Source organism: Nuphar pumila, chromosome 1 (assembly GCF_984573655.1).
Source record: "Nuphar pumila chromosome 1, dmNupPumi1.hap1.1, whole genome shotgun sequence".
NCBI classification, from domain to species: domain Eukaryota; kingdom Viridiplantae; phylum Streptophyta; class Magnoliopsida; order Nymphaeales; family Nymphaeaceae; genus Nuphar; species Nuphar pumila.
Window position 1 is genome coordinate 9,397,388 of NC_143249.1, and position 16,781 is coordinate 9,414,168.

The 16,781-nt window shown below is 35.1% G+C and overlaps 1 protein-coding gene across 3 annotated transcripts in view; it reads left to right on the forward strand.

Moving 5' to 3' along the window:
- Nucleotides 1–16,781, forward strand: part of LOC149847908 (vacuolar protein sorting-associated protein, putative (DUF1162)) — a 197,473-nt gene that overhangs the window by 64,712 nt on the left and 115,980 nt on the right. For all 3 annotated transcript variants that reach the window (XM_090008160.1, XM_090008196.1, XM_090008244.1), the window contains 3 exons: nucleotides 11,969–12,621; nucleotides 12,734–12,842; nucleotides 12,940–13,056. In XM_090008160.1, the coding sequence (XP_089864286.1) occupies nucleotides 11,969–12,621; nucleotides 12,734–12,842; nucleotides 12,940–13,056 (879 nt within the window). The remainder of the gene's footprint in view (nucleotides 1–11,968; nucleotides 12,622–12,733; nucleotides 12,843–12,939; nucleotides 13,057–16,781) is intronic.

The window sequence follows — 16,781 nt, forward strand, 5'->3', positions numbered from 1 at the left end:
TTTTGCAAAAAATATTGCTTTGCAAGATCTTTTTGGGTATATATACCCTTCATAAATGACCATACTTCATTGGCGTTTCTAAACTTAACAATGCTGACACATTTTTATGTCAACATTGTTCATAAACCATGCAAGAATTTTTGCATGGTTGCTCCTAATCTTTCACTTTGGATTGATACTCACTAATGACTTTGGCACGATCATTTCCTTCAAGAATTTTAATTTGTTATTCTTTCTTTCTTGGTTAGCAAAAGTTAAGGTTTGGGAATAGGGCCCATCATATATCCACAAAGCTTCTTTCCTTTAAGATTATTCTACATGGCGGAGGCCTATTGTCACGAAATGGTATGCATCCCAATGCATTTCAGAATGTGTCTCATGAGCCAACAATACAATGTAGTTAAATACACATTCATAATGAAAATACCCATTGAACACAAGACTTAAAAATAAACAATTTTATTAAGTATGAAATTCAAATAATACAAAAGAAATGAAAAATTACAAAAGAGCAGGAAGAGAGATTCCCTTCTAGCCGTTGGAGCTAGTCCAATGCCTAAAGGATTAATTACATTTTTTGGAAGCAGTATCAAACATGCAACAAGGAAAGTCATTCATGGATCAATTTTAAGAGATAATAATAAACAATGTTTCAAGAACACATGCTTAGAAACAGGTGAAAATTCAAACCAGGATTCTAACAAGGATCTACTCAAATACAATAGGAGTGCACAAACACCAGTTTTACCAAAAAGTAATACAAGGTGAAGACAATTTCAAGAGCAATTAGATGCACATAATAGCCACTATGGGCATACACATAAGAGATTTCACTAGTGAAATACTTAGAAAAGCATGTAATGAAGTATGCAGAATTAAAACAAAGTGCAAAAACACATACAAGTCCAAGCGTGGGGCAACACAAACAAGTAAAAAAATATATTATTTATTGAATATATGCTTAAAAAAGCATAAACTTATATAAATTATGCAAGACAATCAATTATGAAATAACTCATCCAACTAAAGCATAATTCAAAATGCATGAAAATATTTCAACCATTTCTGATAAAAGAGCAAATAAGTGTAGGAAAAATTATGTAGAAATTAAAAAATCTCATACATCATAATGAATGAATGTCGAAAATTAAAACACTAGTTTTGACCACCACAAGCAATCACCTCACTAGACCTCCAATCCTAAAAAATCAAGTGTATCAACGACTAAAACAAGAGCATAATCTGAATACCACTTATGGGCTAAAAACAGACACAAAAGTGAATAAAATATCTTGTGTCTACATATAATGACACTTAAAAGGAGTATCAGCTACTAGAACGAGCGTATTATCTTAATGCCACTTATGAGCTAAACAAACACATAAAAGTGTGAATAAATATTTATTGTCTACATATAATGACACTCAACATGAGTATCAACTACTAAAACAAGAGTATAATTACAATGTCACTTATGGGCTAAACAAACACACGAAAGTGTTATTATCTATCTCTTGTCTACATATGACACTCAACATGAGTATATCAACTACTAGAACAAGAGTATAATCACAATGCTACCAATGGGCTAAAAACACACACGAAGGTGTGAACAAACATCTCTTGTCTACATATAATGACACTTAGATACGAGGCATAACAAGGAGAAGACACTCGAGGTAAGAAATCTTGTAATGAAAAACACATTAATGTTATCAATAAGAATATCAATTTTAACCATCTTTCGAAACACCATGATTTCAAAAGATAGATAGCCATAACAGATAAACAGAGTTACAAGCATTCATAATAACAATGTTCATATAACAAAATACACTCGGATTCAGAGATCAAAAACTATCAGTTAGAGCTAAACCATAGACAATGTAAACTATCATAAAACGAGGTGCACACAACTCACCCCAACAAACATCTCTGAATCAACGAAAGCATATATGGATCCAGAGGCCAATCAACTATCAATCAGATCCAAGACTGGTGTCAACACGACACTCATAAACTTTGATAATTGCATATTGATTAGATAATTTGAGGTGCACACATAACTCACTTCAACGGCTAACTCAGAATACCGATAATAATGAGTTTAGAGGCCAATCGACCATCAACGAGACCCAAGACAAGTGACAACACTTCTTGAGAATCTAGATTGATAGGATGACATGAGGTACATACATAACTCACCTCAATGACAAACCCTGACCCAACAACAAGGCCAAGAGAAATGGTATCATATAAAATTCTGTGATAGACAAAATCAATGCCATTTGAAGTCAATAAATTCTCACGGAAATCAATTTCTAAATAGGTGGGTTCATATCAAATAACCGATTTGAAAAAACAAGTTGCAAATCAAGTCCAATAAGTTAGATGAAAACCTTATCATAAGAATTAGTGCAATTAGATGCACAATCATTATGTCAATCAATGCAATCAAATGCAATGCAACATAGATGTCTTATGACAATTTTTACAAATTTGAATAAGTAAATAAGCATGCAACTTACGATGCTTGAGAATCTTTAAAAAGATCACAAGTCCATTACTTAAGAAACAAGTGCACTAAGGCACATCTCATACAATAGATCTAATAAATCTCACTAAATAAACAAGAATAACATATATAATCTTTTAGATCTAAATCTAACATGAGGCAATTGAAGACAACATATAGAGATTCCAAAAGAGTTAAGTGCACAATCACACAAATACAAAACCACTAGTGGGCGAGATACCAAGAGCCAACTATGAGCTATGCATAAACATAAAAATGTTGACATTATTGATAAAATGTTCTAAAAAACTCATAGAGATTTTAATAACATACATAACCATGAACCCACATATGATCTCACATTAAACATGAGATTTTTCTCATAATGCAATGAAAATACAATATCCAAGATGCATGATATAAGATATCAATACATAAGAAAGAAACCACTAAGATAAGCACAAAAAAGCAGATTTAAGTATATGATAACTAGTCATGCTTATGCTCTTCGATAAAGACTATTTGAGGTATATACCTAAAGATGCCTTAATCCAACACAAGTCATTTGAAAATAGTCTTACTTAATAGAACAATATCACTCAAAATTCCATGAAACAACACATTCACATGATAATAAAAAGACCTTATAAGAACATAGAAAACACATCTATATTAAAAAAAGGACCACACAATACATCTTTTTAATCTTTATGCTTGATCACATCACAAAAAAGAAGCCCAAAGGATAGTCCACATATACGTTAAGAGACATTCAAACATGAAATTTAGTATTTTGCAAAAACATGAAACAAATAAGATTTTAAGAAACCACATATTTTGCAAAATATAATTTTTTACTGCACCACATATTTCAAAAACATTTAATTTTAGCATAACCCTTTTTACAAACACTTACCATACATATTGTAATATCGTGTGTTTTTCCATGGCTTTTTAAATTCGAAGATTGAAATTTTGGCTAAGTATTTTATGAAATTAATAAAAATCATGGAAAATAACCTTAAATATAGGTGAGTTCAGCTGGGTCTGGGCGTGACTCAGAGCCCCCTGATAAGTCCAAGATGAGACGATTAATATTTGTATTTTTTTTTGTTTTAACCTTTAAAATCAAGCAAAATTCAGAGGCAAAAATCAGGTAAGTATACCGTTAGATGCGTCTCTTAATTTTGAGAACATTGGTGCTTCGTCTTTCCAAAATCGGGTTATGGTTAGGGGTAACCTGACACGACCCGCCAACCCGCCTCTTATGCGAGTTCGGGTTTGGCAAAAACGAACCCGTTTAATAAACGGGTCGATCCGCCTAACCCGTTTATTAAACGGGTCGGGTTCGTGTTAGGGGTATGCCAACCCGCCAACCCGGCTGACCCGTTTAATAAACGGGTTAGACGGGCTGGTCAACTCGCCAACCCGCTCGCCAACCCGTTTACTCGACCCAACCCGTTTATTAAACAGGTTGGCAGGTCGTTTCGGGTTACCCGTTTAATAAACGGGTCGGGTTCGTGTTTGCCACAGCCGACCTGTTTAATAAACAGGTTGGGTTCAGGTTGAGGTATGCTGACCCGCCAACCCACCGGGTCGACCCGCCAACCCGACCCGATTGCCACCTCTAGTTACGGCTGGCCCGAAATCGCGTTTTTAAAAAAATGACTCGCCTCTATTTTTTCCTTTTTTGGATTGGATTAGACTGGATCCGATTCGTTTGATCCAAGTTGATATGGATATGGACCCAGTTCATGACCCATATTAACTAGGATCTGGTCTAGGTTGGATCCATATGAATTTTGGACAGATTTGGATCTTGGATCTAGATATGAATATGAAATCCAAATATAACCAATTTAAAACTTTAAAATGAAATTAAAGGTTAAATTGAGTAGAACTCTGATATGGGAGGACTTCCAGAGGGGGGGCGACACCCTCTGGAATATTCTTAGAATAAATTATTTAATAATTAAATATTAAATAATTAATAAAATAAAATAATTAAATAAATTTCAAATTTATTTAATAGATAAGTTGGATTTTTACATGAAGTAAAACTCTACCTAAATGGGTTCTCTAAAGGGGACGTCCCCCTCTAGATAAACCTTTAATAAAAGAAAATTAAATAATATAAAAATAATAAAAAGATAATAAAGGAGAGTGGTTAGAGAGGTAGAGTTCTACCTTTGCTAGAACTCTACCCTCTATGACAGAGTCCTCTAGAAAAGAGGGTAGTTAGAGATAAAAAAAATAAGAAAAATGAAATTTTTAGAAACTATATAAAAGGGGATGGATTCCCCCCCCTCTCTAGAATCGTGATTCTAGAGAGAGAAGGAGCCCAACTCGTGGGAGAGCGAGAAAAGAGGGAAAAAAGAAAGGAAAAAGAAGAAGAAGAAGAAGAAGAGAGGAAGAAATTCAGATTTCTCCTCGAACGTCCATCGTTTTTCCGATTCTTTTCTACGTTTGACCAAGGTACGAGTTTCTCTCTAGATTCGAACTGGGAGAAATGGGTTTAGGTGAAAATAAAATCTGATTTCTAAAGTCATGTTTAAACCTATGTTTTGAATCACGATTTTTGTATATCCCTAGATGATGTAAGCATGCCAACGATTTTTATGTTTAAACATGGGCTTAATATCATGTATTCTCCGGTTTACATACATCTTGTCGATTCTTTCATCTAATCCTTTTTTTATGCTGTATATATATATATAATATACATAAATATAAATATAAATATAAATTTTGTCCCTGCCGATTTTGGCATAGACCTGTTCTAATCACTCATGTTCAAGAGAATATAGACATATGTAAACATGCTGGCTATTTTTGCATGTAGTTGTTCCTTGCTATATATATATATATGTTGCCCTGTCGATTTCTGGTTCAAGACTGTTTTGGTTGGTTGTGATCAAACATATGATGAGATCACTTATCTCAATTTTGGTGTATGTTGGTTGACATCATGACTATCTTGATGCTGTCATTTGGATTAACATCAAAACAGTTTTTGATGTCAACATGTTGACTGCTGTAAATATTTTTTTTTTGAGAAGTTATCAAACTGCTTATGGATTGATCTTGTTGACTGATAATCTGATTTGATAAACTACACTTGTGGATTGTTATTGAACTCATGTTTTTTTTTGTCATATCATTGGCGGACATCAGATTTGATCAGATTATGTCAAAATTGATTTCTGGCCGACTGTCATTAATATGTGTTTGTCATCAGATTTGATTTTTGGAAATCAAATCTGATTTGACCACATGAACTCTCCCTGTGTGAGGACTGTTCAGAATTTTGTATATAGGTGAATCAGTTGTCTGTTGATAAAGAAGAAAAAAAAATCTGTTTATGCTTGTCGTTAATGCTGATTTCCTAAATTTATTGTTGCTATTGCCTGAGTTCATAAATCTGACTTCTGTGAGGGTTATTAGCAGGCTGTTTATGCCCTCTTTTATCAATGTTATGTTGGATATCATAACTGTTTGATGCTGTCATATGGATTGGCATCAAATCAGTTTTGATGTGATGATTGACTGCCGTCAGCACTATGTTGGAACTTTGTTTATGCTGTCATGTTAAATGACGCTGCCATTTTGGATTGAAATAAACATTGAAAAATATGTTGTACTTATGTGTTAATGTGGACTCTTGTAGGGCATGGTAGTGCTGCACATTTTTGTGCAACACTGTCCGCTGTCCACATGTTGCTGCAACAACATGTTGCCAACAACATGTCTCTGCCCAATGGCAACATGCTGTCAACAGCATGCTGCTGCTCATGTAATGCAGCATAAGTATGGCTTGTCGGTTGGTGCTCGGTCTGGTTAAATCTGGACCAGATTTGCCCTTTCTAGACTCTTGTGCAATTTGATCAGATTTTAATTGTTTGTGGCACATAGAGTTTGATCAGATTGACAGTGTTTGGTATGCTATTTTTTCTGAACAGTGTAGCTATGTTCAAACCTGCATTCATGTAGACTGCAGGGTGCTTTAGATGTGTTGGATTTAATTGTGCATGTTTATGCATTCAAATATTATGTTGTAAATGTGCATATCATACACATCAAAATTCTGAATTTATTTTGATGTTTACATAAATATGATCATGTGCATGATTGAGAGTTTATGCATGAATTTGATCATGATAATGTGTGTTGCAAGCATCTGTTCGCATGCGTATGCAAATTGGTTTCATGTGCATTCTTGTTGTGTGATTGAATGTGCATTGCAGACATGTTTTGAAACAAGTGTTGTATATTCACTGAGATTTTGCAAGAAGATGCATAAATCACCCTGAGACTCTTTTGTGGTCAGATGTGAACCACTCTAGGCCATGTGGGCCAGGAGCATGTGTTGCTTTAATGTTGTTGATTTAAATTTATGTATTGCAAAATTTGTTTATGGAATTATTGGCTTTCCAAAATTAATTGCACTGTTATATTGTGCAGGCTGGGGCCCAAATTTGGTTTTGCATGTTGATTTGCAAAACGGTTCTTATGTAAAGAACCTGAATTTGTTTAAAAAGATAAAAGTGACCAAACAATGTAAATATTCTCTTCCTTGATGTCCTTTTCACAGTGTGAGAATCTTGGATGGCGGTTTTGAGAAAACTGTGAGGATACTAAAACTCCGTGTGCGATTGTGCCCCTGAACCCGATATTATGCTTCACCTCCCAGCCACAGTTTTAGGGAGATTCAGCCACTTTGCCTGAGGGTGTTGTTGTTGACTCAACTGAAGTTATTGGTATACCAAAAAATTGGCGTAAGTGGATGTTGATTTCTCGACATTAGATGTTGATTTTTAATGTTCTGATGTATGGTGATGATTCCTGATATCGGTCGAGGAACAAATATGGTGTCCAGTAATAAAATACAAATTGTGTTAAACTACAACTGAGAACTTAAATTGGACTTGGGGAACTTGTGCCCATTTTGAGTATCCGTGGGTTTAAGGAAAAGTGAAAACTAAAATTGTGTGCATTTAATAAGAACATGTATACAAAAGCAATTCTGATAAATAACTTAATAAGTTATTCATGCATGTGCATTGAATCATGCATCTTTACTGTTCTACATTAGTTCATGCATGTGCATTGAATCATTCATTCATACTTATTTTGTCTCATATGATATTGGTTATTGCATGATACTTGTTTTAAATGCTTGAATGATAAGTTGATTACGAAAATTGTTGTTATGTTCCTCTGAAATTATGCAAGAATTTTGTTTATGTTATTTCATTGCTGTTTGGATTTTTAGAGGAATTTGTACAAGGAACTTTGGTTCTTACCCCATTTTTAAAAACTGTTTTACAGGATTAGGAGCTTAGTGATGGGGTGACTTGCTAGCTCGAGCTTGCGAGATTAGCGTGGCATGTTCTGGGTTCTTCACATAGTGGCTCCTTATGACAAACTATTTGATTATTTTAGCTGATATGACATTTATTCTATTGATTAATAAAGTTGATCATTTCTTCATTGATTCAGTGCACTATCTCTTATTAAATCTGTGAGACCCCTAATCCTTGGGTTTTGTTTTCGCAATTGTTTAAAAAAAATGTCACTTTTCACGAGGATAAGTTGGGGTCATTACACATATGAAAATAGAAAAGCCAGATACATATCAGAATACAAAATTCTTAAATTCATACCATCCATTAATACGAATCTTTCTCAAGACCTCAATGCCTCGCTTTGATACCATGTCACGAAATGGTACAGATCCTAATGCACTCCGGAACACGTCTCATGAGCCAAGAATACAATGTAGTTAAACACACATTTATAATGAAAATACCCATAGAATACTAGACTTAAAAATGAACAATTTCATTAAGTATGAAATTCAAATAATACAAAAGAAATAAAAAATTACAAAAGAACCTCACTACAACACTCAAAACACTCAGACCTAGAAAACTAATCATCACTCTCTCACTTACAAAGTCACCCACCCACCCATATATATAGGCAAAAAAGGAGAGAAGTGAGAAGAGTTAGAAGGGAAGAGAGATTCCCTTTTATCCGCTAGAGCTAGTCCAACGGCTAGAAATCTAGCCGTTGGACTGGCCTCTAACGACTAGAACATAGTCAACCTAGGTTGTCCAATGGCTTAGTCAACCTAGACTAAGCTAAATATATATTATATATAATATATAATATATAATATATATAAATATATATGTTCATGCTATATATATATTCATGTACATATACGTATATATATACACATACATATACCAAGGATACATTTATCTTAACACCCACATTCTATATCACCAGGGTACGGGTGTTAAAAAGTGTATATATATAGTTATGCATATGATATATATATGTAATATATATATTTATTTATATACACTGTGTACATACTAATGTGTATACACGTATTATATACACATATATAATATATGGATATTTATATATTTTTCCTTTTTCTTTATTTTATTTTTCTCTTTTAGTTTGTCTTGTTCATTCTGAGCTAGACTCAAACTAGTCAACACTTTGTTGTTGACTAGTTTAAGAGCCATTGGAACTAGTCCAACATCTACAAATAGAGCCGTTGGACTAGCTCTTACGACTCTATTTGAGCCTCTTCAAGGCCCATTTCTTCCTCCCTCTCATGTGTATAAATAGGGATGATTCCCATATATTTGTATCAATGCTTTTTAAGCATTTTATGGGAATTAAATAAAGTTTATTATTTTACTCTTCAATATTCTCATTTGTGCCTTTTTGTGGGTTGTGGTTAATGTGTCTTTAATAGACACTTGTAAGTATTTGTGCTTTTGTTGGTCTTTGTTTCATTACATGGTATCAGAGCTAGCAAGCTCTTGGATCTTGGAAAGTTGTAGCCTCGACTTCAGTGCCATTGAAGCAAGAAGTTGTCTCTTCTCCTTTTCGGTGATTCAAGTATTTTTGTGTTTATATAGTTGAAGAAAAGGGTGGTTCGTTGGCTCAAAGAGATCGTTGACTCTACTCAAAGATCGTGAAACTGTGATTGTGCTTTTGTTCTTTCTCATTTTTTTCCTTTTTTTTTTCTTCCCTTTTCTTTCTTTTTCTCTCTAATCTTCTTTCTCTCTCTCACCCTTGTAAGAATGAATGGCAATGGTAAAATCATCATCATGCCCATAAAACTAAATGATACCAATTATGTAATGTGGGCTTCAATTATGAAGCACCACATTTGGGGAATAGGGTTGTGGGGTTTAGTAGATTGTTCCGATTCAAAACCAAAACTAATTCTCACAAAAATAAAAAATGAGAAAGAAGTACATGTCATGGAAGGAGAGAAGACTAAGACATTAGCCACATAGGAGAAAAAAATGGAAAGAATGGAGGATCTAGCATGCCAAGATCATGTCTTGGCTAATTAATAGTGTAGATATAAAAAAATGCTCTAGTCTTGCAAAGTTTGAGCATGCCAATAAGTCTTGGAAGTACCTTAAAAATATGTATTCCTTTAAAGATATTGCACATGTGTACAATGTACAAGACAATGTGCAAACCATAACCCAAGGTGACAAAAGTATTAGATAATACTATAATGAGTTGTCCGAACTTTGAGAAGAGTTGGCTCTTCTTGAACCAAAGTGGCAGTGTCCCGAAGATATCGAGCTTTGCCAAAAGCAACTTGATATGAAAAACTTTTACCAATTTGTGAATGATTTGAGGCCGGAATTTGAAACCACTAAATCGGCCCTTCTACGTAGATGAAAAGTTCTCTCTATTGTTAACACTATTGAGGAATTAACTATAAAAGAGAATAGGCTAAAAAAGCATACTTCAAAGAACGAAGATGATTTCGTTTTAGCTGTATCTAGACCGGGGAATTATATGCATACCTATATGCCGCCTCATTTCGGAAGATAAGACATTGATTGTAAGACCCGTGAATTTTATCCGATAAATAAACTTGAAATTTATGTCCTTGAACTGGTACAAGAATATTTTTATTTATTGTATGTGTTATTTGTATTCGGATATTGGATATGTTGTTTGGATCTTCAACATTGGATTCATAATATCATGTTTGGATTTTTGATATTCCCTTTTGGATTTGGATATCGGATCACGAACCTTAATTTGAATATTTAATAATAAATTTTGGTCAAATGGATTGGATCTCTGGTATTGGATTCTCATTATCATGATCAAATTTGATATTGGACTCAAAATGAATGAAGCGGATCAACGAAGTTTTAATCAGATTCTTAATAAGAAAACTTCTATATCGGACCTATAACACCTTATGGGGATCCGTATTAGCCTATGCGATTTTTGGATCCACACTACTTCGTTTGGATCCTAGACTTTAGAGATTTAATTATGGTAAGGGCCCAATTAAATTTCTAATTGGATCTCGGACTGGATATTTTGAAATTTTAATGGAGATTGCACATTGGAAACCATAATGCCCAAGTAAATATTTACTTTTGGATCCATGGTACTCTATTCGAAATCGTACCGAAAATTTTATAATGTTTTGGATCCTGGGGCGGATCTAGTTTTGCTTAATTGGACCCATAGTAATTCAATTTGGATCTCTATTCAAAATTATAAATATTAACACCCTAAAAATCTAAAAGAAGATCCGGATCCATCCATGGATCCAGATAGGCTGAGAGTGGATCCAAACCAAAATGGATCACGGGTTCGGTCGAACCAAACCCGTACTCGTTGGTACGTTAAAATGAAGTCATGAAGAAAAAACAACAACAAAACCCCTCACACCCGATAAAACGAGCGTAAGGGTTCATTTCTGAACCCTAACGCGATGAGAGAGGAGGTTTGAGGAGGAGGGATGCGCAGCCGCCGGGGGGGGGGTCCTTCCGTTTCGGGGCCACCCTCCCTATTTAGTCCCCTTTCACGCTCTCTTTCTCTCGTTCCACCTCTCTCGGCTCCCTCTCGTCTCTGCCCTCCCTGCGTGCGATTGCACCAGTGCCACATCTCCTCACACGCTCTCTCTGGTACATCCTTCGTCTCCTCCTCTTCGACCTCTCCTCTGTGTGCGGCGGCACTGACGATGCCGGCCTCCTTTCACAGTGACGAAGGGTGCGTGACTGCATCCAATTCATGACAACCACCTTTAGAACACCGGACAGGTAGGATTTTGTGCCTCTTTTTGTAGGTATCGACTGACATCGGTGTGTCAGTCGATGCCTACAAAAATGCCCCTTGAAGGGCATTAAAAATACAAAAATAAAAAGAGATAAATAAAAAAGAAACATTTTATATCCTAATCACACTCTACTATATATATATTATATGTATGCTAAATACATATATGTGTACATATACATATTGTATGTACATACATATATATATATACACACACACACACACACACACACACACACACACACACATATATATATATATATACATTTTAACAGTACTTGTCTAAGTCTCAAGGTTTATTGTTTTCAATTCATTGTTTAGGTACACTATTGCAGTCAGAGGAAGGGGTTCTCATCAATTTCATGTTTTTCCTTGATATCCTTGCATGCAAAGAACGCCATGGGGGAACCATTGCGTGTGAATTTTAAACCAGGATCTATCTTTGTTGATATATCTGGTACTGATGATAAGGGTGGGTCACTTTGGAAAGCTATTCCATATAAGCCTGCAACTTGTGAGGGAAATGATGAACTTGAATCATACTATCATTTTATGAGAAGCACTTTCTACCTTTTGAATTGCAAGAGTGACTTTGCAGTAGCTTTCGTGGATGGGCTTCCAGAGTTTGTCATGAAACCGGGTAACCTTTTCAAAATGAAGATTTTTTCCACTTCTCCTAGGATGCAGAGAGTCACCTTATCTGAGGCTCCCAGTGCCAACTTGAGTGATACTTCTGATAGTGATACTCAAAGGAATTCAGTGCAGGATATCGATGTTCCTCATGTGAATATCTTGATTGATAAAGTTGCTTTGACTATTCTCCATGAAGTTTCAGATGCAAATGACAGTGTTCCGCTTCTTCGTGTTTGCATTGATAATGTTCAATCTGTTGTACAAATTTTATATTCTAAGACCAGATTGATAGCCAATTTCATAACCATGATGGAGAACTATGATTGTTCTAGTAATATCTGGTAAGTAAAGTTGGTCATTATCTTATGTTTTATCTTTGTCTTTTCTATGCTTTATTGCAGTGGTTAGGAGAAAAAACTGCCTGGATTAAGTGTGAACTTAATAAAAATGCAGGAGGGAGGTTATTTCACCTGTTGAAATTTGCACATTCTGTCGATCTAGTACCAGCTTAGAGGTTATAAAGAAGGGTGTTTCGTTTCACTTTTATTGGAGGATCAGAAAGGTAATGACTTGTTACATGAAAATAACTTCAATATTTCTATGTAAACATTTAGTTCTATGAGCTTTACCTTCTGACTGGGTTTCTGATGCACCAACAGATTGAAGTGTCTCTATCTCAGCTTTCATTGGATATACTTCTCTTTTTGGTTGGAAAGTTGGGCTTTGCTGGTCCTTATGCGCTTAGGCATTCAGTAGTTTTGGCTAATTGTTGTAAGGTGGGCTTTTATTATCCCTGGTTCCAGTTTATATGAAGCATATCAGTTTCTCCCCACCCACCCCATTCATGGAGTTAAGCATTTTTTATGAAAGAAACTAGTAAAATTAACTTATTCATGCTTAATGAAGTAATTCGGATCCTGTGAGATGAACCTGTTACAGAAACAAAATGGATAGAAAGAATAAGTCACGACTCCACCTGCCTCCTTAGCCCATACCATACAGAATGGGCAACTCCAATTCACCGAATGAAGAATCCCTTCCTAAGGTCAATCTTCTAAATGAATGCATGTATCTTGGAGCTAGTTATAGAATGTCTGGTCTCATTTGCAAAATGCGTGTGTGTTTTTATTTTTCTTTTTCAAACACATTTTCAAGCATTAAAGAGAAGGAACACTAACGTATAGCATAATATCATTCGAAAATTAAAAATGAATTGTCTGAAGTCTAAACCTGTATCTGCAACATTAAGCTCTCAACTTTTCATGAAAATTATCGACGAATCAACAATACCAACCAATATATAAAGTCAAAAGAAGAAAGATGTGAAAGAAATGCATTATCTTTGCTGAGGGAACTCAGCTCAAATCCCATTGGGTTTATCCCCAACTTGGATCTTAGGATGAGAACTAATTTATTCTTCCAAAAGAGAATTGTGACAAAACTTGGGGTTTTTTGTAAAAGAAAATTGTAGTTAATATCTTTAGAACATGGCTCTTCTCCAAGATCTAAAATAAGGACCTGAGGTGTTTATTTCCATGATTGGGTGGAAAATGGCACTGTAGGCCATGTATAGCAGGTTACCTAATTGGTGGGATGGTCAACCAAAGGGTTTCAGCCATATGGAGATGGCCTATGTGATGTCTGGTGACATTTAATTGCATGGGTTCTTTGTGGAAATTGGCATAAGTTTGTCAAAAAGTCTCTTATACTTGATGGCATAAACATCCTTGTGAATATGCTCTTTTGTTGTTTTGAGGCCTTGTGATTGAGGGGCTTGATTGGTGGATTGGTCAACCAAGGGGTTCTAGACTTTTAGTCAATTAGGATTAGCTCACGTGATGCCTGTTGTCAATATATAGTAGGATTGATTCCTGGTGGAATTGACATTCTCTTACATTTGACTGCAAGCTATTTGTATTGTAACGACCCCAACTCCGACTTGTTAAAAAGTGGCAATTTTTTTTTGAAAAACAATTGCAAAAACAATCCCAGAGTCCTGAGGCTTTACAGTCGTAACCACATCCACAACCACAAGGGATCTTACATTACCATTACTAAAAGCGAGCTAACTTTATTCAATAAAATATGAAATGTGCTAACTTTATTCAATAAAATATGAAATGTTTAGAGAAATGAACATGAGCAATAATAACAATCACAATACTAAAAATAATAGGTCTCAAAAGTGGAGCCCCTCTGTCCAAACTAAACACTGTTTAACAGTCATGTAACTTTCGTAGCTCCTTGGAATAGAAAATCCCAACATTGAGTCTCAACAACTGTGAAAAACACAAGAAGTAAGGTGTTAGAATGTGAGATCCTGCGTACGAATTACTCTATCAATTCAAATAAGTAGAAAGAATATAAATTAGATTTAAGCAATATTTTTAGAGAAAATATACCAACTATCTCATGCTTCAACTAATTATTTATGCATTCTAAGAATAAGAATTATGTAACAGGAGATATTATATTCCAGAAAGCAATAAAGTTTCATGATCTAATGCAAAACAATAAAATGTATGGATTCAATGCATATGCATGAATAATTTATTAAGTTATTATCAAAGTTTTCTTTCTTTGTGCATGTCCCTATTTAATGCACACATTTTTGTTTCTCGTTTTATTACCATAACCCTCAGATACTTATAACAAGTAAAGAATTTTCGAGTTCAAGTTGGATCCTCAGTTGTAGCTTAACACACAAATTAGTATTTTAATACTAGGTTTCCTACTTGATCCTTGACCGGCTTCAGGATTCAGCACCATTTATCGGAACATTAGAATTCAACATCTAATGTTAGGACATTAAGGAAATCAACATCCACTAATGCTACTTTTTCGGTATACCAATGACTACAATTGTGTCTACACACCACTCCCAGACAAAGTGGTGGAATCTCCCTAAAACCGTAGCCGGGAGGTGAACCACCTTGTTGGGTTTAGGGGCACAAACACACACGAAGTTTTAGTATCATCACGATTCTCCAAAACCGTAGTTCAGGATTCCTACACTAAAGAAGGGACATCCAAGAAACATTAATTACACTGTTTTCTCGTTTATCTTTTCATTTAAAATAATGATTTATTTCAATTCTTTGTTTTGCAATTCAACATGCAAAAAGACCAAACAATCGTTTCGCAATTCAACATGCGAAACTTTTCACGGGACCACGACCCGTTATCACATGAAACCGTGCAATTAGTTTAAAAACATTAAGTTGATTTTTGCGATGCATAAACTAAACGTGGAGCAATACCTGCTCAAGGCCCACAAACCTATAATGATCCATTTTGATCATCAATGCATCCATATCCAATGCAAAAATCATAAAGAACATGTCACTTATGCATTTTTTCACATGCTTTTCAATGCACAATCATATATGCTAATTTAGGGATGTGCATGAACACCAATATCCATATGCATGTGTTCACGTAATCATGTCAATTACATGCTTCTATTCATGAACTTTCTCAAAGTAAACATGCCATGATACACGTGTCAAAACACATCGATTCTATGTATGCACATGAAAGCAACCTTGCAACAATACCCTGATCCAACGTAATAAATCAGGTCTAGGCATGTGAGAAATTTCATTCTTTAGCATGCATAAGGCTAGTCTAACACAAAAATTAAATTCTGGAAATTAACATGCATAACTGAATTTTTGTTGTATTTACACAAGTACACAGAATGAGCATAACTGAAATTTTACATATTCAAAGTTGAGCCTTATGCATAAACTGAGCATACAACCACAATGTAATTTGAATATTTTTATCACAGTCAACTCAACATTCTGTTCAAAAGCACATGACAGTGCATATATATATATATATATAATGTTGTTTGACCAACCGAACCCAACCAACCTAGTCAGATGGGCCTGTCAGGCCCATCAACTGCACCCCGCTGAACCTGGTTCAGCTGGGTCGGCAACACCCTGTCAGAAAAATTTTAAACCTTCCTGTTTATTTTTTTTTTCATTTGCATGCTCACATTCTGCCAAGTGGCTGCCCAGCCGACAGTCGGCTAGGCTGGCCCACTGTAAAAAAAGATCTTTTTGTGTTGTTAAATCTGCCCAGCCAACATAGGTTCGGTTGGGCTTGATATACATTAAATCTGCCAGGTACGTTGTTAACCTGATATATGCTGTCCAACCAATATTCACATCACAACAGATTTTTGCTAAGCTGGGCAGAAAAAATAATCTCACATGGATATTATGCACTGCATGAACATCTTGCTGCATGCATAATGATCATTTGCATGCAAGTCTATCAACAAAACATAATAAATACAAGGAGTTATCAGTATCCCTTCTAACGGTTTCTCATGTACCTGGATTAGTTTCACACATTTCAACACCCTTAGTTAATCTTTAGGTGTAAGCTTACAGATTCCAGGTTTACATCTACATATAGGGTTTTTTTTTAAACTAAAGGCTGAATGGAGCAGATCCGGCCTAACGGGCCTGCTAAGCTTGTGATGGAT